Genomic DNA, 20815 nt, shown 5'->3' with positions numbered 1-20815 from the left:
CTTGACTTTGTTGGTTCGGTACGAGTTTGCTATTGGTTTCGTGTTGATATATATATATATATTTATGCTCTTGTGGCTTTATGGAAGTAATTGATAAGAAATGTAAAGGTAGTTGGGATTCTCGTTTGGCGATAATGTCGAACTCATTAAACACTTGGAAATCAGGACAATATATAAATAGACGTCGAAACGGTGTTGTCCTATGTGTCGGATGGCCTCTTCATTCTTTAAGCAATTTCTGAAGTGCTGATCCCTTTTAAAAAATTTTTCAGCTTAATTTCCCTTGAGTTGTACCAGAAAGAATTAAGACATTATTACTCAAACGCCGATCTGCACCACGTGGGTGTTGTATTGGTAGTTGTCATTCTCAGTGGTCTTATCCACCTTACCTACCTGTTACCAGATTGGCACTAGGATGGAGGGAGGGGCTACCAAAAAGGGGGTACAGTTCACCATTGGTCGCTAAACTTATACTGCATTCCGAAATAAGTTTATCAAAGTTTAATTTCTACCAAACAAATCATGACCAAATTTATAATTAGTTGCAGTAATCACTCTAGTAAGGAGCCATAAATTCAAGAAGAGAACGCCAATGTGGCTGCCACATCAACGTCCATATTAACTGGGAATTAGTCATGCGAGAGGTTGCAGCATAACTGTGACATTGATTGTGGAGGGTGCTTATAAAAGACTGGTTGAGAAGCAACAAATCGCAAAGGCAAATAATTGGCCTTATGAAGCTAGCCCGGCCATTTGAAACCACTGCTTATGGGTGGGGTGGAGAAGAGACAAGACACACAACTGTTCCTTCGGCTTGTTTGACCAAAGAGGTAGTTAATTAATTAACAGAAAGCTGACCCTTCAACTAATTTTGGAGACAATTTTCCTACGAACCAAGGGGAATTGTCCCAACGATAACAATAACCTGAATTAAAACCTGTTCCTCTGATTTAATGTGTGATTACCAGTAAGTCATTGTCTTTATTACTAAACAATCATCCCTCAATTATTAAAGATGACACACACTAGAATAAAAATTATAACACCTAAAATACACAACTACTTCTTGATCATTAAATCAAGTAAAAATTAAGACACCTAAAGGCACAACCCACAAGTTCTTGATGATTAAATTGAAATAAAAATTAATTACCAAAGGATGAATAAAAGAAATTTTTTCCTTCGATCTGTGAATACAACTTTATTCTCTTTTAATATGGGTAATATACGTCCAAACAGAGTATATAATGAATAATACATTTCGTTTTATCATATGATGTTATGATGCCGTACCCGAAGAAACGCCACTGATTGAATTATCCAGTTGTTATCTGAAACTTTCTTAGGGAAAAAGAAAAAAGGAGAAATTAGATGCTTTGTTTGTATTTTCTTTTTCCTTCTCAATTATAGCCCTGGACCCATTTTTAAAACCATTGCAACTCAAGCCATTTTAATGGGAATAGCGTAATACACAATATGGTGCTTAAAGCAAGTCCACCGTCAAAAATGTTTGTGGGAAGAGTAGGTTCTTTCCTTCCTCTCCTCAGTTGCCAAAAATCAGACCTTTGTTCCTCCACCAGTAAACCTAACTCAAAACATTTTTATGGTTTCTCTGCCGTTAACAGGTTCATCTCTTTGTTTCTCTTTCCTTTGGCTCCTTTCTGCAAGCCCTTGCATTAAACTCAACCGAGGCATTTGCAAAACAGAGCGATGGGGTCTCCTTCTTTGCCTTTTGGTTGATGTTATAATCAGCTTCGACTGTAGGGATTTAGCATTTTGTTATTACCATTATTGGCTTCAATTGAAGTTATCTACGATTTTTCTTTGAAGCACCAGAAATGCCACCTGATATTTTTCTTCAACTCAATTTGCCAGCCGCAAGGGTTTTTCCAATATAGCACAGTTTACAGTAGTATTGCAACAAAGCCTTTCACTAAATGAAAGAAATAATTTTCAGCATATGGTTTTTAGCTGACATGCAGACAACCATCTCCAGAAATGAACAGACGAACCAAAGAAGATTCACGTTCATTATCCCAAAAGTCAGAATTCCTCCTCTGCAATGGTACTTGATATGGAAATTATGTTGCAAAATTACTCTTGGCGACTACAGAGATTTGCGGGAACTATTCTACATTATTTAACCAAAATTAAGATGGAAAAAGATGACAAACGTGGCATTTCTTTCTCCATATTTTTCAGGAGGTTTCATCCCTTGCTCTGAGGCTTCTGTGAAACTAATAGATTAGACAACTCCTTCATTCCCCATTTCATGGGATTTCACGTCTCACTTTCAGGTTTCTGAGATGGAGGCATTGCAGAGGCAGTTTCTTTGGCAGTAGCTGTCACCAATTTACACCAATTACATCAAAATATGAGAGAGAGAGAGAGAAGAAGAAGAAGACGAAGAAGGCAAACCAACCTTCTTGTTGATTTTGGGATTCTAACTGGCTTTCTGCAGGAGAGGCAGTCTGATCCTGCTGTTGAGAAGCAGAAGCTTTTAGCTGCTCCTCTGTGACCTTTAGGTACTCTTCACTAGTATAAGCCTTGTTCACGGATGGAGTACCATCTGCAGTTAGGTGACGAATTGCATGGTTCATTGAGTTTCTTCGAAAGATATAAAGGGAATAGGAAAAGGAATAAGAAAGACCCCTCTACAAAGCTATAAACAGCAGAATTGACCACTAACATGTAGCATTTAGTGCATGTTTCAGGGAAACAGATCAAGCAATAAGATAAATGAGGTTTGAAGGAAAAATCTCATTAAGGATCAGAAAACCTAAGGCAATTCATGCCACTAATAGCTTTAAATAAAAGAATATAAATCACTCACTGGGGTCAGCCTTAGTGCCAGATTCCTCAGTGTTGGTAACTGGTGAAGGGGTTGGGATAGAATTACTTATATAGGGGCTGTTTCTTTTCAGTGTAGTTTGTGTTGAACTTGGCATTTCATCAAGACCAATCTCCCGCTCAAGGGTGCTCTTGAATTCCCTTGAAACTTCCTTCATGGAAGAAAAAAACAAAGGTGAAGAATCCAGAAGGGCAAAGCTACCAAGTAAAGATACAAGTAAAACCAAAGTTTCATGCCCTACCTGAAGTTCTCTAATGGTGGGTTGAAATTCACGCAATGTTTTTCCCAGATTCCGAGCAACCTGCACTTTACTAGACCGTTGAGATACCAAAAGGATTTCAACTTGAACAGAATATTATCCTAACTATGTAAGCTTCTGTTTGGTTGTCTTCTTCACTGCTAAGTTTTTGCTTCCTCAAAAGTTGCTAAAATGTACAAGTGAATATTTAAAGGGCTAGAGGCAAACTCATATTCAACTAAAAATGAGAATGTAGCTCATATGGAACACAAACATAACTATTTCATCTTAAAGGAAAACAATGTATTTTGCACACGAATATCAAAATTTCAATTTTCAATTATTTAAATTAAGTAGTAAAATTAACAAGTAAATGCAGCCTACACAAATGGTAACCAAATGCTTAACTCCCAGAAAAATCATTTAACTTCCATTAAGGCAGCAAAGTGACTGCTATGCAGTTGTAAATTAATTTTTGATACGTAACACAGTGCAACTTCCCATTAAAGGATAAGAGCATGGCAGGCACTAATTTTCTTCGTTTAATGTCTTTATGGCAGTTTAGATTTATTAAATACAGCTATGTTCACCCATTATGATGCAGCATACCTGATAATTGATTACATAACCTTTTTTAACAGTACCAATGGAAATGTTCACCCTTAGATTTGAGTAACAAATCGTCTAATTAATAAAATGTGATATACAGCAATATCAATATGTCTTCTAACCCTCCACAAGTTAGATGCTTCTAGACATCGAGCCATTTAGTAAAATGACAAGATGGATCTTTGGTAAAAACATAACACTTGATCCTAAAGATCTGGATTAATAAAGACCGCAAAGCATGCTCATCAGGAAGCATAAGTCAGCAAGAGCTCTGAAGGGACAAGTGAATGTAGAGTTTAGAATAGGTTAACACAATGATCTTTTTGTGGCCGGATAATGGGAAAGTCATGGGAGTCATAAAGTCAACAAAGATCATCAACTTGAATGCATTGGGCTTAAGTGTCAGATGAAAATAAAAGATTTAGACATCAAGGCCAATTAGGCATTATCTAGTCAAAAGATAACACATTAAGTTTGGTAACAGCAGCTAGCAGTATAGTCTGTTCTTTTGATGGAACAAAATAAGACTTTCGTCGATGATTTTTTATCATCTAACATGTTAAGTAGCTATCAATTTCTTTGATTGTCTAGTGGATTCTCATCTAAGAAAAAGCCAAACTACTACCGAGACAAGAAACCATACACGTAAAGCTAACTTCATTTCTTTACAAAATCCCACACTAGACCAGCTTCAATTTTAAAGAAATTTGTCTTATCATCCTAATCACTTAGAAAAATTCTCAACACCAATTCTTTTCCCTGATTTATTTCAGACTGCATACCATCCATTGCAGGTTGTTGCTTAATTCATTGGGAATTATATTAGTGTATTTTCAAAATCAAAGGTTATATCACATAATGAAAAGCTATCTTAACTCAAATGTTATGTCACATAAAGTGCCATAATGTAACTATTGGATTATACGTAGGTTTTTTTCATATAAATAATTATGTCTCTTGGTAAAATAACAAGCAAAGGTTATGAGACAAATAAAAAAACATCACAGCTCAAAAATTTAAATATGAAAAATTATCGTTTCAAATTATGACTCAAAGATTGTGTTTTATGGAATAAATAATTGTCTTTATATAAGATGATTATTGAAACAATACCTTTATTCTCGGATGTATCTAACAATCTACTCTCGTAAAGTGCAAAATGAAATTAAGCGTTGGCTTCATTGTAACCCTAAGGCTATTCACATTATTCAACTTTGCATACTAACTGGTGAGGGCAAAATAAGTCTTAAAAATACTGTCTATCAACAAGCTCGTCTTGAAATCAATTTTACTGGTTCCTTGAATTCCATTTAAACCCCATTTGCAGCGATAATTTTAAAACTTATTTTTGTGGTGTGAAATTCAAAAGGACTTCACTTAAAAAGATGATCACCAACGTTATCAAGTTAGATCGCTTTAAAGGAGGAAATTTTATTCGGTGGTAGAAAAAAATACGTTTCCTCCTTACAACTCTCAATGTGCTTATGTTTAAAATAAACCAAGACCAGTTGAAGAAAGATGAAGAATCTGTGAATCAAACTTGTATGAAGCAAAAATGAGATAATGATGACTACATATGCATGAGACATATTCTTAATGAAATGTTAGATCCATTGTTCGAATGAAGCTAGTGCAAAACAACTTTGGGACAAATTGGAAGAAAAATACATGACTGAAAATGCAAGTAGCAATAAATTTTTGATTAGTCGTTTCAATAACTACAAAATAGTTGATAATCGTTCTGTTTTGGAACAATTACGTGAACGTGAACGTAATCTAAATAGCTTTAAGCAATATAGCCTTAAAATGAATGAAACTATTGTGGTATCTTCTATAATTGAGAAGCTTTTCCCTTCATGGAGAGATACTAAGAAAATTCTAAAACATAAAAAAAAAAAGAAAATGTCCGTCGAGGAGCTTGGTAATCATCTTTGAATATAAGAAGATTATCGTAAACAAGAAGAAGTCAAGTTAGATGAAAAAGAAAAAGATTCTAAAGAAAAGAATCTTAAGACTTTGAAGGTACATGTGATGGAACACAAACCATCAAACAAGTCAGTTTTGCGCAACAAAAGAAAATATTTCGTGAGCATAAATGACAAAAGTCATAAAATCAAAAGGAACAAAAAGAGAACATATTTCCATTGCAACAAATTTGGATACTTCAAGGCAGTATGTAAACTTTTGAAAAACAAGACACAAGGTGTGAATAACAACAAATTTGTAACTACGGTTTTCGAAATCAATCTTCTCCAAGATGATGGAGTATAATGGATTGACACTGGTGCAACTAATCATATATATAAGGACAAGATTTTCTTCAAGACTTTGGAAGCAGTTAATGATGGAACCGTACTCTACATGAGAAATTCCTCCAATACACAAGTGAAAGGAAAAGACACCGTGAAACTTGTGTTTTCTTTTGAAAAAATACTTATACTAAATAATGTCTATTATGTACCATAAGTTAAAAAGAATTTTATGTTGGGTAGTTTGTTAAATAAATATGGCTTTAAATTAGTATTTGAAGCGGATAAATTCATCCTTACAAAAGGTGGACAATATGTTAAGATATTTTTATGAAAAAATGTTCAAACTTAATATTAATAAGAATATTACTAGTTCTATTTATATTGATACCTCATTTAATGTTCATGATAGTAAAGCAACTTTGTCTAATTTATGGCATAATAGATTAAGTCATGTTCATTATAGAATAATGCATGATATGGCTAAATTAAAGTTAATACCCAATATTGATGTAAATAATGATATATGTAAAACATGCATGGTTATTAAAATCACAAGAAGCTTATGTCTTAAGGTAGAAATAAACTCCAAATTGCTTGCATTAATAAATTCTGATGTTTGTGACATGCATAATACTCTATCTATTGATAGAAAGAAATACTTTGTAACATTTACAGATGACTTCTCTAAATATTGCTATGTTTACTTATTGCATGCTAAAAATGAAGTAATGAAAAAAGTTAGAATTTATAAAAATGAAATTGAATTACATTGTGAATTGTTTATCAAATATTTAGGAAGTGATAGCAGAAGTGAATATTATGATCTCAAGTATTTTGAGTCTACTAGTATTATTCATAAGATTACCACTTTATACGCACCAGAATAAAATGGTGTAGGGGAACGTAAGAACCTAGTTCTTACAGAAATGGTCAATGCTTTGCTTTCTAATTCAAGTTTAGAAAAAGGATTTTGCAGTGAAACCTTATTAACGACTTGTCATGTACTAATTAGAATCCCAAACAAAAAGAGTAAAACTACTCCTTATGAGCTATGAAAATGAAGAAAGTCAAAACCTTAATTATTTAAAAGTTTGCAGATGCTAAGTTATAGTAAGAGTTTTTGAACCAAAGAAAAGGAAATTAGGTGAGGAATTAAATGTATATTCATAGTATATGTTCAACATAGTAAAGCATATCGTTTCATGGTGATAGAGCCCAATGATTCATATTCCATTAATACAGTTATAGAATCAAGAGACGTTATCTTTGATAAAATAAAGTTCAATTTAATTCCAAAATTCAAAGAACTAGTAACAGAAAGTGATAAACTTTTGAAAAATGGTGAGGAAACTATTGAGCTTCGAAAAAGTAAACGAATTAGAAAAGCAAAAACATATGGATCCAATTTCCTCATGTACTTAATAGAAGGAACAAGAGAAAAAACACGTGTATACTTACCTTACTACTTTAATGTAGAAAGTGAAGGTGAGCCTCAAACTTATGAAGAGACAATGAAGTCTCGAGATACTTAATTTTGGAAATAAGCAATACAAGATGAGATGGTTTTGCTAATGAGAAACAAAACTTGAAAGTTAGTAAACCTCTCACTAGGTTCTAAGCCAATTGGCTATAAATGGATTTTCAAAAAGAAAATGAAAGTTAATGGAAACATAGATAAGTTTAAAGCAAGGCTAACAACAAAGGGTTTTAAACAAAAAGACATTGATTATTTTGATACATATGCACTGGTAGCAAGAATAGCTACAATTAGAGTGCTTATAACACTTGCATCTATATATAATATGGTAATTAATTAAATGGATGTTAAAACAGCATTCCTAAATAGTGAATTAGATGAAGTGTACATGGAACAACTTGAAGGATTTGTCTTTCCTGGTCAAGAAACAAAAGTGTGCAAGCTTGAAAAATCCTTATATGGATTAAAAAAATCACCTAAACAATGGCATCAAAAGTTTGATGAGGTAATGCTAGCTAATGGTTACAAGATCAATCAATCTGACAAATGTGTATATAGCAAGTTCTATAATGGTAAAGGTGTCATTATTTATCTATATGTGGATGACATTAATTTTTGGTACTGATATAGAAAAAGTGGAGGACACAAAAAAGTTTTTGTCAAAGAATTTTGACATGAAAGATATGAGTGTGGCGGATGTTATTTTAGTTATAAGAATAATCAGAGACAATAATGACCTAACATTGCCTCAATCTCATTACATTGAAATGATTGTAATAAAGTATGGCAAGTTAGATTGTATGTTAATAACTACGCCTTATGATTCTAATATAAAGCTAATATCTAATAAAGACAAGCCAATAGTACAAAATGAATATGTAACGGTGATTGGATGCTTAATGTATGCTATGGTGTGTATAAGGCCGGACATTTTTTTTGCGGTTAGGATGCTAAGCCGATTTACAAATAATCCAAGTAAAGAGCATTAGTATGTTGTTTATAAAGTTCTTAGGTACTTAAAAAGTACAATGATTCATGATTTGTTATTTAAGTTTTCTTTTGGTTTTAGAAAGGTATACAGATGTTAATTGGAACTCAAATAAAACTTATCACACTTCTATGACTGGCTAGGTTTTTACAATTGTTGAGAGTGCTATTTCTAGGGGTTTTAAAAAACAATCTTGTCAAGCGGACTCCACCATGACAGCTAAATTTATAACTTTAGCATCTGTCATCTAAGAAACGGACTGGTTGAAAGATTTATTTTATGAAATTTCATTATGGCCTAAACCAATAACATCAATTTCGATATATTGTAACAATGAAGCAACAATATCAAAGGCATATAATCAAGCATACAATAGAAAGAGTCAATATATTGGACTTCAACATAATATTATAAGGCAAAAAATTAGTAACAGTATAGTCACTATAAGTTATGTGAGGTCTTGTTAAAATTTAACGAATTTATTTATCAAAAATCTAAAAAAGACTTAATAATAAGGACTTCAAAATGGATGGATCTCAAGCCTATCAACTAAATCTCTAATGGTGGGAGCTCATCTCCACGCTTGTGGTCGACTTGTAAGTCTTGGGTAATAACCATTTGAAAACATGGATAATTGCAAGCATTAATTTATAATTTTCATCCCAAGATGTATAGTGCTTGGTTCCCGTAATGCATAAGGTAAAGTTGAATAAAAGTTCTTAATTGACCCATAACATGTATATGTTAAAGTACTATAATTACAAGATACTTTCGATAGAGGTTACTTATGTGAGTGGAAGTGTGGCCACTTCTAAAAACTAAAAGTTTGACTTTAATAGCACTCATGAGTGGATGCAAAACACGAGGCTATAAAATGTGTTGGCAAAACTAGATACAAAGTGGGCAAAGAAACTTGTGTGTATCTAGTGACTGGACTAGTCAAATGAAAAATTAATGGTTCAATACTTAGTCAACCACTCAATTCAAACTAGAATCAACCACACTCACTAAGTGAAGTTCAAATCTGCGAGATATCTTCATTCATACACAAGATTCCCAAAGTTGTTAGTATTTGAAAATTTTTGAAAATGGTAAGAGATTTTTTGTGTATTTTCAAAATTAAAAGTTATATCACATAACAAAAAATTATTTTAATTCAAAAGTTATATCATATAGAGTGACATAATATGACTATTAGATTGTAAGTAAGTTTTTTTCATGTGAATAGTTATGTCCCTTGACAAAATAACATTCAAACGTTATGAAACAAATTGAAAAAACACCACAGTTCGAAAGTTTAAATATGAAAAATTATCATTTCAAATTATGGTTCAAAAATTATGTTTTATGAAATGAATTATTGTCTTTTGTGATTATTGAAACAATATTTTTGTCAAAAAGTTATGTGTTGCAAAATATAAATATATCTTTTATAAAAAGTATCATTGAAGAAGAGACACTTGCAAACATATATAAAGAGCTTTCTAGATTAAAATTTGAAAATTGTTGGCATGAGGCCAATGTATCCAAAGATTATAACTACCTAAATCCAATATCCGCATGAAAATACAAGAAATTTCAAGACATGTATACATAAAGGAAACAAAGAGTCTCGAAAATCATCAAATATTTTTGTTTTTGAACGGCGAAAATCATCAAATATTACAAGCCACAAAAGGAGCAACTAATGCGTTCTTCTTTATAATTGGAAAAAAAAAACATTTAAAGATTAATGAACTAACCTACGTATAAAAGGTAGAACATACCTCAGCCAGACCCTTGGGACCAAACACCAACAAAGCAACTACCCCAATAACCAGAGCCTCAGGAGCTCCAACCCCAAACAGAGATGCATGAACCACCCTACCTTTGCGTCTTCCCCTTTTCTCTGCACCGCCATCATTTCAAACAAAACAAAAAAACAAACTGAAGAATCAAAATAAATGGTCTTTAAAGGAAAAAAAATACAGCTTAAAAACAAGAAACCCTGATTAGAAGAAAAAAAAAGTACCTAGTTTAAGAGATTTGGGCGAGATTGAAATGCCCAGATGCTTGAGACCACTCCACGGAGAAAAATAAGCAGAACCCAACTGTTGGAACAACGTGGAGAAACGGATACTCGAGGCTCTAGGATATGAAATCAAAGGAGACAAGGAGCAGCTTACTGATTTTGAGCTAACTGAAGATGTGCACAAGAACGTGGAGGTTGAGATTGGTGAGGCGACGACCATGATTGTGGTCATTTGAAGAGACAATTTTATTCTGAGTTTTAGGTGAGCTCAGATTTTCGACGTATAGACATGGAGTGGACCAAAGATTATCTCGAATTGGATGATGTCCATAAATGCAATAGGTGGAGAATGATTATCAAGACGATTACAGTGCAGTTTGCTTTCGGACACAGCGCTGAAGGCCTGCCATGCAGTCCAGTTATTATGTGTTGGGCTCAGACATGACTACTTATTGGTCTTAATCCGAGCAGTCACAGGCTCGCATACCATGTTTGTGGTTGCCCAAATAATTGGGCTTTTCCACGCTGTTTGATGAGCATGAGTTACATGACTAGCACGAGGTGATGTTTGCTTGCGTCTTCCCATTAAAGTAACGATTGGGGTACTGTTAGATGTTAATCTCTTTTTTGACTTTGATAATACTTCCATTTCAGTTACATGGACTAAAGTGCTTGGCCTCTTCCATCAATGGAATATTGTGTCTCCCTAATTCCTTTTTTTTTTATATAAGAAATGCTAATGCTAATGCCTTTTTCCATAGAGCTAAATTTTGAAATTATCTCAACACTTTATTTCTTTTAAGACTTTGGTCAAAGAAATTAAAGTGACTCAATTCTGTTCATTGTCACAAACATTGATTATTCTTTAATTTTCAAACTTAAAATTTCAAAATTAAAAATTAAAAATTTTTAATTGATCCATTCAATCACAATACATAATTCGGTTTGAATTAAATTCATAATTTAATAAAGTTGAGATTTATAAAATTGAAAGATGAAATGTACTGTGTAATGTAGTCCAAATAAAATGCATGGTAAACGTTTTTATGAATTGTGTGATTAATAACCAAAAACAAAAGGAGGGAGAAAAAAGAGACTCACAAATCATGCCATTCCATCTTCATAAGAAAGTCAGTTATGATGAGGGGATGAAGCATATGGTGTGCGGCTGGTAACAAGGCATCTGCAATGTATGTATGTATGTGAGAAATCCCCCTCGCATTTATTTTTGATAGAAGATGTCAACAAGAAAAAGAATGGCGTTGAGAGAAATATGCCTGGTGGAATTTTTGCAATACGGGATGGGATGGGATTTTGTTACAACTTTAAATTTTGGGATCAAACCCCCACCTACTTTGATAGCTTGGACATGTGGTGTGCCGGTTTAGCTTTTGCCCTGTAGGTCCATAACCACACTCAGCCACCCCATTTGCGGGTCACTTCCTAAAATATCCCTTCCTTGCGCCTCCTATTGGACCCATCCCTTATATGAAGAAAGTTTTTATAGTTATTCGAATTTAAGCATCATTTATTCAATAGTTTTTTTAATTCAAATTATTCGTAATTTTCATAAATTTAAAATTTAAATCATTAATAATGTTATATGAATTTTAACAATCAAATGTGAAACATTTTAGCTTATTTGTTTTTCTTTTTAATGACTTACAAAAAGTATGATTTTTTTCAAAAAAAAAAACCCTTACTACCAAATTTATTTACTAATTAATACCTTTAATTTTCTTTTACCTTTATGTAGTAAATCATCTTAGATTACTTTTGCAACACTGCTTCACCTTTTTTTCATCTGCCACACGTGTGGGAACTGGAAAAGTGAACCATCATAATATGGAACTTTATAGCCCATTATCTAAAAAAAAGATACATGAGACAGAATAAAGGCAAACATGATTTTACAAGAAAAAAAAAAAAAGTAACCACCCCTCCAAAGTTTATAAGATTAGAAGTTGATATATGAATCATTGCATTACAGCCAACTTTTCCCATCACTATCACCTTCCGGTTACAGAGGTAAAGGATAATGAAATCAAGGTAAAAGTCAATAAAGAGAAGGGGTATAATCAAACAATTCTTTCTTCCTTTTTTTTTTTTCAATCAATTTGATATCATGAAAGATTTCATTTGATAAGGTAATAAAGAAGAACAAAAAAAGACATGAAGGGAAAAGGTCGAATGGAAAGATTGGAGAAAAAGGGTAGAGAAAGAGCCAAAAGTGAATGGGGGTTGTGATATCATTATCATAGAGGGAAAAAGATAACGGGGTAAGAGAGAGAGAAGAGAAACCGAACCACTCGTGCAAGTTTAGTTAAAAAAAAAAAAAAGTGTGTGTGGGGGGGTGTGGTGAGAGACGAGAGAGAAGGGAGTGTCGCTGTCCTACGTTATGCACGAAAGCCGATTATCCGAGCAAGTTGATGAGCACACGTGCACAGCTTTGACAAAAGAGTTCCCTCGTTCCAATGTAACAACAAAGAATGAAAACAAACAAATAAATAAAGAAAGTAACGGGATTGCTCGCTTTGTTGCTCATGAATGAATAAAAAATACCCCTTTAAAACTTTGCAAATTTAGCGGTTGCCAACTGCTATTGTCTTGTCCCCGTTGAGGATTTTCTTCTCTTTTTTTTTTTTTTTTTTCTATTTTCATGTAAGTTATACTACCTATGCATAGACTCTTGAAAACAGTGCGTGAAGGGAAAACATAGAATAAAAGAATATGAAAGAGAATTATTTATCCTACTCAACTCAAAAACCAACAATTTTTTGCACGTATAAAATAAATTATCCATAATAAAATTTTATGTCTCTTCATCACCTAAGTTAAATTTAAGCAAGTCATAAGAAAATTCTCATACCCCTCTCTCTCTCTCTCTCACACACACACACACATAATAACGGGGCAAAAAATAGTTCTTACACTCGTATACATCGTTAAATTTTAGTGATTTATATTATTGGGCATTGAGGCTTTTTTTTTTAAGTTTTATGAGTAAATTACAAAGAAATATTATATAAGTTGAAATAGAAGAGATTTATTTATTTTTTTAAATCTGAAATTTGATACTTAACTGTCTTTGATTTATCCTTATACTTTTTTATTTAAAATCATTATTTTATTTTTTAAAAAAACTGATTTTAATTTTTATTGTTAGTATTAATTTAATGAAAAATAGATATTTTAATTATTTTATATATGACAGCGTAAAAGATTTTAAATAAAAAATACACGACATTTAATCAAATTTTAAATTTTAAAAAATAAATTTATTTTGTTAAAATTTTTTTTTATCATTTACCCTTTTGGATTAGTTGGCCCACAAATGCCAGGCGAAGGTAGCCAACGAATGAAAGAAATGGCAGTCACGAGAGTCCTGCATGGGACGTTGGCGACAGGTGACAAATGCACGCACATAGTCACATAACAATGAAACTCACGAGTTTCTCACACCTTTCTCTTACCTTCTTCCTTTTTCCGCCATAACTGCGTAGCAATGGCATCCTGAACAATTTTCAATAAAGCGGAAGGGCAATCCCGTCAACTTCCTCGCTACAAAATGCGAAGCGTTATCTTCTTCGGTGAAAACTCCCAGTGGGACTTTAATTATTGCCAAGCTTTTGTTACTTGTTGTTTGAACTTAAAACAGAAAGATTTATAATTACAAAATCACATTTATTTTATTACATAAATAAATTAAATATATAGTAATAATAATTAGAGAGAGAAATATAAGAGAGTGAGGATACACAGCTGTTTCTTGTCCACTCTGTCATCTTTATTTTAGTAAGATTTAGCCACGTCATATTATGAATCTATACTAAGATTAGCCAATCAATTCCTTTGTATACATCGTGAAAATGCCATTTTACATAAAAACATAAGCTATTGTCTTATAACAGCGAAATGCTATTATGTAAAAGTGATAAAACGAAATACTATTCCATCTACAATAAAACTCAAATGAAGTCTTTCCCACAATCAAATTTGCCAAAGCTTTATTTTATGTACTTAAAAAAAAAGTACTACTACTATACTCTTTATGCCCTATTCGACTGATAGTACTATATTATAGTTCACTTCATGTGTCTCGTATAAGCTGTTTGAATTATTTTTCCTGAAAAAAACTAAAGATGAAAAAATGATAATCTTAAGTTAGAAGATTTGTTATACTTAATTATTTTGTTAACTTAATTTCCTTTCTCATAATTTTTTTATATTTAATTATTAGTTATTTTTTGTATTTGAATATTAATCCACTAATAAACTAGATACATTTTTACTTCAAGATTAAATTTGAAATCTATTTTATCTTGAAATTATTAAATATACTTTAAAAATAAAAGCATTATTACTTTTGAGCACTATTTCTGAATGCAGGGTATGTGTATTTTCAAAAAGGAAAAAGAAAAAGGAATTATTTAGTATTAATTTTCTAATTGGTGGGAGTATCATACACGAACTTCCCGCAAGAGTCCATAAATTACACATGAAAGCAAAATAGATTTTTTTTTTCTTCGAAAAAGAAGCAAAATACAAGCAGCAACAAATGAGGAAAAACTAAAACCAGTGGGTCCCAATCATCTTTTAGATGACGTGGCAATAACTCGGTGCAAAATGGATGAAAACTGGAGGATAACGACTGGAGGGGAACTGAACCGGAAGAGAAGGAAAAAAAGGGGAAACACAAGCAAAGAAAAAAAAAAAAAGGATGCAGAGCGGATAGCTGATCTATATGAATTGATTTAAAAATAAAAATTAACATCTTCAACTTGTCATTTTTTTAATTTTTATTTCAGTCCCGTTGTCTTCAAATCGTTTGAGATTTGTTGAATCTTGAGAGTCAAAAGAGATCAAAGTTACACGAAGCTGATGTTATTAACGCAATGTTTTAAGCTTAGAAATCGAAGATGAGAAGCGTAAACGACAGCGTCGAGACCGTCAACGCCGCTGCTACAGCCATCGTCTCCGCCGACTCCAGAGTCCAACCTACCACCGTTCAGGTACATGTTTATGTATGTATATGCGAATCTTAACATCCACTTTTACTCTTATTAAAAAAAAAAACTTTTTCTTTGCGATTGGTTACCTGAGAAAATTATCGGGAAATTCGGGACTTTGAGATTACTTAAGCTCTCTTTTGAATCGAAAATCTTAAGGGAGGAAAGAATAGAAGACAGCAAAAGTGTTGTTTCCGAAATTTTGTTGGTGCTGTTCTTTGCTTGGGTTTTTTATGTTGAAAGTCTGAAATTTCGTTTCGTGATTTGTCTCAAGTATTGAACTTTCTTGCTGTTTCTTTGTTCTCTGTTTGGTTTCCGAGGAACCGAGGTAAAGTAAAAGAAGTTGAAATTCGGATCTTGAGTTTTAATTTGTTTTAGTCTTGGCAGGCAAGTCAATTAGCTGAGCTAGGCTCAGTCAAGGTTCTGCTTTTATTTTTTGGTTTTGCATCAAGAATAGGCATAAAAAAAAAAACTCTTAACAGTGGAATTCGACTTATCAAACAAAAAAGAAAAGTAGATAAGAATAAGAAATTCAAAGAAAAAAGCATCGTTTTATATACGTACTTCTAAAGTGCAGATTTGAGTTTTGAAAGTTTAACTATTCCTTTTTTCTTTTTCTTTTTTTTAAAAATTAAAATAGTAAAATTTCCGGTATTATGCCTCTTTGTCAGTTTTCTGCAATTCCTTCCTGCTTTGGGTGGGGGCAGCTTTTCTGTTCATTTTAATGTCTTTTGTCGCAGAATTTGCTGATATCAGGCTAGAGTGTATTACAGCAATTTTTTAAAAAAGAGATATTACGTTGTGGCGGAAAAATAAGGAGATTTAACAAACACAATATAAAAGAAATGGAACTTAATTGGTCATTTGATATGAATGGTTTAGAGGTTTTTCTTGGTATATTTGCCATTTTATTGAGATGCCTATAGAAACATCTTCAGGGAAGAACGAAGTTTGATTAGCCAAAATAGTTGATCGGTCTTGTATTTTTGGATTAAAAGTAATTTTCAAAAACTGTGTAATTTGCATTCTAATGTGTAGTCTTCCTTAGAATTCTTAAAGAGTAATCAAAACTAGTTATTCCTTAAAGTCATAGATATGTATGTATGTATGTATTGCTATTGTATGTCAAAAAGGCATTCATGATCAATGTTGTGCTAGTGCTATTCTTATGATGTTGAGACTTGTTTCTGCTGCTTTCATGTGAAGTTTGCTTGTGTGCTTGAACTTTTTTTCATGTATGTCAAAATGTACACAAGAAATTAGCCAAGAAACATGGAAAACCAGAGTTTAATAAACATACAGCAACTACCAGGCAGAGAAAAATTTATCAACTTTAGGTGTGGGAATTAGTCATCCTGATGTACTCATTATCATGTTTGGGCAGAGGGACATGCTATTTTAGAGTCTGATAGATGCATTAGATGTGAAGTGCAATCTTGCTTGACTATATTTTTATTTTCAGACTTGAAAAATTTTGTGTTGATAAAGCATGATGCACATGGTGTTCTCCAACAAGTCAGCACTCAGCAGCATGAGAGCAGATGTTTAATTTCGGGTGGCTTAAATTTTCAAATTGAATTTTTCATGATGCTATAATACATTGGTTGAGGGAGGTGTAGAGACTGAAGATTGTGTTCATCTTGCTCTTCATTAATCCTTTGCTCCCATATTGTTCTGGGTGCTGAGAGTTGAAATGAATGTACCTATATTGCTCACTGCCTTATGTAGAATACTTGAAGATGAAAAACTTATTTTCCGTACAAAATACTGATTCACAGTCTTTCATTTAAATACAGAAGAAAAGATGGGGAAGCTGCTGGGGCCTTTACTGGTGTTTTGGATCTCAGAAAAACAGTAAGCGAATTGGCCATGCTGTCCTTGTTCCTGAAACTGTGGTACCAGGAGCTTCAGTCTCAACTGCTGAAAATGTAAGTAATCCAACTGGCATTATACTGCCCTTTATTGCCCCTCCCTCATCTCCTGCATCATTCCTCCAATCGGATCCTCCATCTGCCACCCAATCACCAGCTGGATTGCTGTCCCTAACTTCCCTTTCTGTTAATGCCTACTCCCCCCGTGGCCCTGCATCCATTTTTGCCATAGGCCCTTATGCACATGAAACCCAGTTAGTTACACCACCTGTATTCTCTGCCTTGACAACTGAACCGTCCACGGCTCCTTTTACACCTCCTCCTGAATCTGTTCAACTGACAACACCTTCATCCCCTGAAGTACCATTTGCTCAATTGCTGACATCTTCATTGGAGCGTGCTCGGAGAAACAGTGGGATCAATCAGAAATTTGGATTATCCCATTATGAGTTTCAGTCTTATCAAATATATCCTGGGAGCCCTGGTGGTAATCTCATATCACCGGGTTCAGCAATCTCTAATTCTGGCACATCCTCTCCTTTCCCTGATAGACGTCCAATCCTTGAGTTCCGCATGGGGGAGGCTCCCAAACTTTTAGGCTTTGAAAATTTTACCACTCGCAAATGGGGTTCAAGGCTAGGTTCTGGATCATTGACGCCAGATGGACTGGGGCAAGGTTCAAGACTGGGTTCTGGATCTGTGACTCCAGATGGTATGGGGTTGGGTTCAAGGTTGGGCTCGGGATCATTGACACCTGATGGTTTGGGTCCTGCCTCACGAGATGGTTTTCTTGTAGGGAGTCAGATTTCTGAGGTAGCATTGCTTGCTAACCCAGCAAATGGACCTAAAAATGATGAAACGATAGTTGATCACAGAGTATCTTTTGAGTTAAGTGGTGAAGATGTTGCACCCTGTCTCGAAAGCAAGTCATTGCTACCAAGTAGAGCCGTGTCAGAATATCCAAAGGACTTGGTGGCAGAGGGCAGAAAAGAAAGAGATGGAATAAAAAAAGATCTAGAAAGTTCTTGTGAGTTGTTTATTAGGGAAACTTCCAATGAAACAGTTGAAAAAGCATCAGGAGAAGCTGAAGAGGAGCATAGTTATCAAAAGCATCGCTCTGTTACACTTGGTTCAATTAAAGAATTCAACTTCGACAATACAAAAGGAGAAGCTTCTGATAAGCCCACCATCAGGTCCGAGTGGTGGGCCAATGAAAAGGTTGCTGGAAAGGAGGCTAGGCCTGGTAATAGCTGGACTTTCTTCCCTATGTTACAGCCAGAGGTCAGCTGATTTTGGAACTATGCAACTAGGTTCACCGCAATGCATAAACTTGCGCAATAGATGTACTTCCTTAAACTTGCGCAATAGATTTGCAACACTAAGCCACTAGCCTTCAGTTGTTTGATCTGAAGATTGTACTTCCTCAGAGTCACAGCTTCAACAGTCTGGTATTAGATGGTGGACTAAAGGCTAGTTTTCAGAGGTCAGAAGAGTCTTTATTCCTCGTGACCTGAAAGATGATCCAGTGAAGGAATAGTTCGTAGGGGTCAACAGTGTGGGTACTGTTAGAGCATTCTTTTAATATTTCTTTCCCCGATGTTATACAAAAGAAGAAAAATGAATAGTATTCACATATAGTGTTGTGTTATTATTATTATTATTTTTTCTTCTAATATGTAATAATAATAAGGATAATTTTTTTTTCATGCTAGTAAATTGCAGCTCATTTGGTGATTTACGAAGTTAATATCTTGCTCTTTTTCGGCAACTACAATGCATTGTTTCAGCACCCATTCAATATCAGTCTACTACTCACTGTATGCATTAGTTCTATGTTAATTAATCAACAGCCAACTCAACCTGGTGCCTAGTTGCCATTTTGTGAACTACACCATACCGATGTATGAGTCTGCTTCCCAAAAATTAAAAATGCTATGAAGATGATCCATACGCTTCAATTGCCAGTTCATTCTTTTTCTATCAGGAATTATTTTTTATTTACCGTCTCCTGGAAATTTGTGGCTATGTTTTAACCTTGCTTATGTGTGTCAAGGTGTTTAACAAAGGCCTGGCCATGGACATCTAGTTAAGCTAGTGCACAAAGAAATCTCCTTAGGAATTGCAAATATTATGAGGCAGCATCCAGCATGGCATCGTCTGTTGTCACTGATAAGAAAGGCAGTTAGTAGGATTCTTGGGATGGAAAAAGTAGAAGAAAGAACACATCTGCTCACTATTAATAAATATTGCTCTGGGACTGCTGGCAGAGAAAAAAAATGGGTCTTCCTGTGGTTAAACCTCTCAAGGCTCATTACTTCAGGTAACTTCTTTGCGTCCTGAACACTAGTTAGAGTTGATGGCCAAATGGCTAATGCATACCATATTTTATGCCAGGTTATCAGGTCAAGTGTAAATTTCATTGGAAAATGTTAGTAGTTTGGAAGCTAGAGCAAGCCCAAAAGCCAGTTTCAATATCTGGATCCAGAATTAACCAAATAAAGAACCCACAGCTGAAGCAGTCCTAACTCCGGACCAACTCTGGATAGCATTGAAGTCGGGAAAGCAAGTATGGTGCAGATAGTTGTTGATGAGTCAATATGCTTTTAAAAGACAAATCTTTGTAGGGCATAGATGGATCAGTAAGACAGTGGAAGTTTTTAGTAGATCATAAAATGATGGTTGATGCCAGCACTTTTTATGCTGGCTAAGGATAAGCAGCATAACTAGCAGCCAAGCTATGTCTCTATCCTGCCCACCTATCCATGAGAAAAATCAACAGACAGAAAAGATAAAATAGCCTGTGGCCCACAGAAAATGGACTCTGATTTACAAAGTCACACTAAGATCGACGGGGATTTTGCGGCCTCACTTCTGCTCTGTTTCTTTTGTCAAATCCTTCTCTTTCTTAGTATCTGACCAACTGACCAACGCTACAAATCTTCTCTTTTCTATCAATAGAGTAAGATTGGTATTTGTCCATTTGGAACCTGATGTTTACAACTGAAGCCAAAGTCCAAGCTTCACATTGTAATGAGTTGAATCCAAAGCTTTGAATCTGAATGAGGTTTTTGCGTTCACTATTGAACCATTTTAGCCGAAAGTTGTTTCGTTTTTTCCCCTAATTTGGAAGAAAAGTGATTTGAGTTTCAGGACTCCTCTCAAAAGACCAAGTCCTAAAAACTGTTTTTTCCAAAAAAGAAAAGTCAACAAATTGAAATTGGGCTGATTCTGCTTGCAATGGTTATAAATGGGCCGAGATCCCTCTGCCCAACAGAACCCGATTCTTCGGCTTTCGGGTTGTATCATTTTGTATCGGGTCAAACAGTGTCTCGCGCCGCTCAATACTTCAATTCGTTTTACAGGTTACACCTATTTTTTCTTTTTTTTTAAGTAAAAGAAAATAAAAATAATGTACTTATATCAAAATAAAACATGAGAATGAAATTCGCATAAGATTGCTTAATAAAACTAAAACATTATCTCTAGGAAGATTTTTGAAAAACATCATA

General features: G+C 34.0%; 2 protein-coding genes across 3 annotated transcripts; one reads left to right on the top strand and one right to left on the bottom strand.

Annotated features, from left to right (window-relative positions):
* Positions 1-1915: 1915 nt before the first annotated feature.
* HCF106 (Bacterial sec-independent translocation protein mttA/Hcf106) lies at positions 1916-10755 on the bottom strand. The gene is made up of 6 exons (XM_007038705.3): positions 10427-10755; positions 10182-10303; positions 3093-3152; positions 2834-3002; positions 2423-2569; positions 1916-2342 (listed from the first exon to the last, which is right to left on the bottom strand). The coding sequence occupies exons 1-6, from the start codon at positions 10656-10658 to the stop codon at positions 2281-2283; spliced, it is 792 nt and encodes a 263-aa protein (XP_007038767.3). The 5' UTR covers positions 10659-10755; the 3' UTR covers positions 1916-2280.
* A 4307-nt stretch (positions 10756-15062) lies between these two features.
* Positions 15063-19074, top strand: LOC18605605 (hydroxyproline-rich glycoprotein family protein). 2 transcript variants are annotated; one of them, XM_007038704.3, is made up of 2 exons: positions 15063-15450; positions 17232-19074. In XM_007038704.3, exons 1-2 carry the CDS (start codon positions 15346-15348, stop codon positions 18594-18596), a joined length of 1470 nt encoding a protein of 489 aa, XP_007038766.3. In that variant the 5' UTR covers positions 15063-15345; the 3' UTR covers positions 18597-19074. The 2 variants fall into 2 exon arrangements, with proteins under 2 accessions (XP_007038766.3, XP_007038765.3); XM_007038703.3 differs by having other exon boundaries at positions 15064-15438.
* Positions 19075-20815: the final 1741 nt, after the last annotated feature.

This window comes from Theobroma cacao, chromosome 3 (genome assembly GCF_053813885.1).
Source record: "Theobroma cacao isolate CCN51 chromosome 3, ASM5381388v1, whole genome shotgun sequence".
NCBI lineage: Eukaryota > Viridiplantae > Streptophyta > Magnoliopsida > Malvales > Malvaceae > Theobroma > Theobroma cacao.
This window is presented reverse-complemented; position numbering and strand designations above follow the sequence as displayed.

Bases quoted from the DNA above. Each gene is read 5' to 3' on its own strand.
- LOC18605605 (XM_007038704.3), top strand. From the start codon at position 15,346: ATGAGAAGCGTAAACGACAGCGTCGAGACCGTCAACGCCGCTGCTACA. The intron at 15,451-17,231 runs GTATGTATATGC...ATTTAAATACAG, and splicing joins CCGTTCAGGTACATGTTTAT to AAGAAAAGATGGGGAAGCTG.
- HCF106 (XM_007038705.3), bottom strand. From the start codon at position 10,658: ATGACCACAATCATGGTCGTCGCCTCACCAATCTCAACCTCCACGTTC. The intron at 3,153-10,181 runs GTATGTTCTACC...AGTAAAGTGCAG, and splicing joins GTCCCAAGGGTCTGGCTGAG to GTTGCTCGGAATCTGGGAAA. The intron at 3,003-3,092 runs GTAGGGCATGAA...TCTTCCATGAAG, and splicing joins CCACCATTAGAGAACTTCAG to GAAGTTTCAAGGGAATTCAA.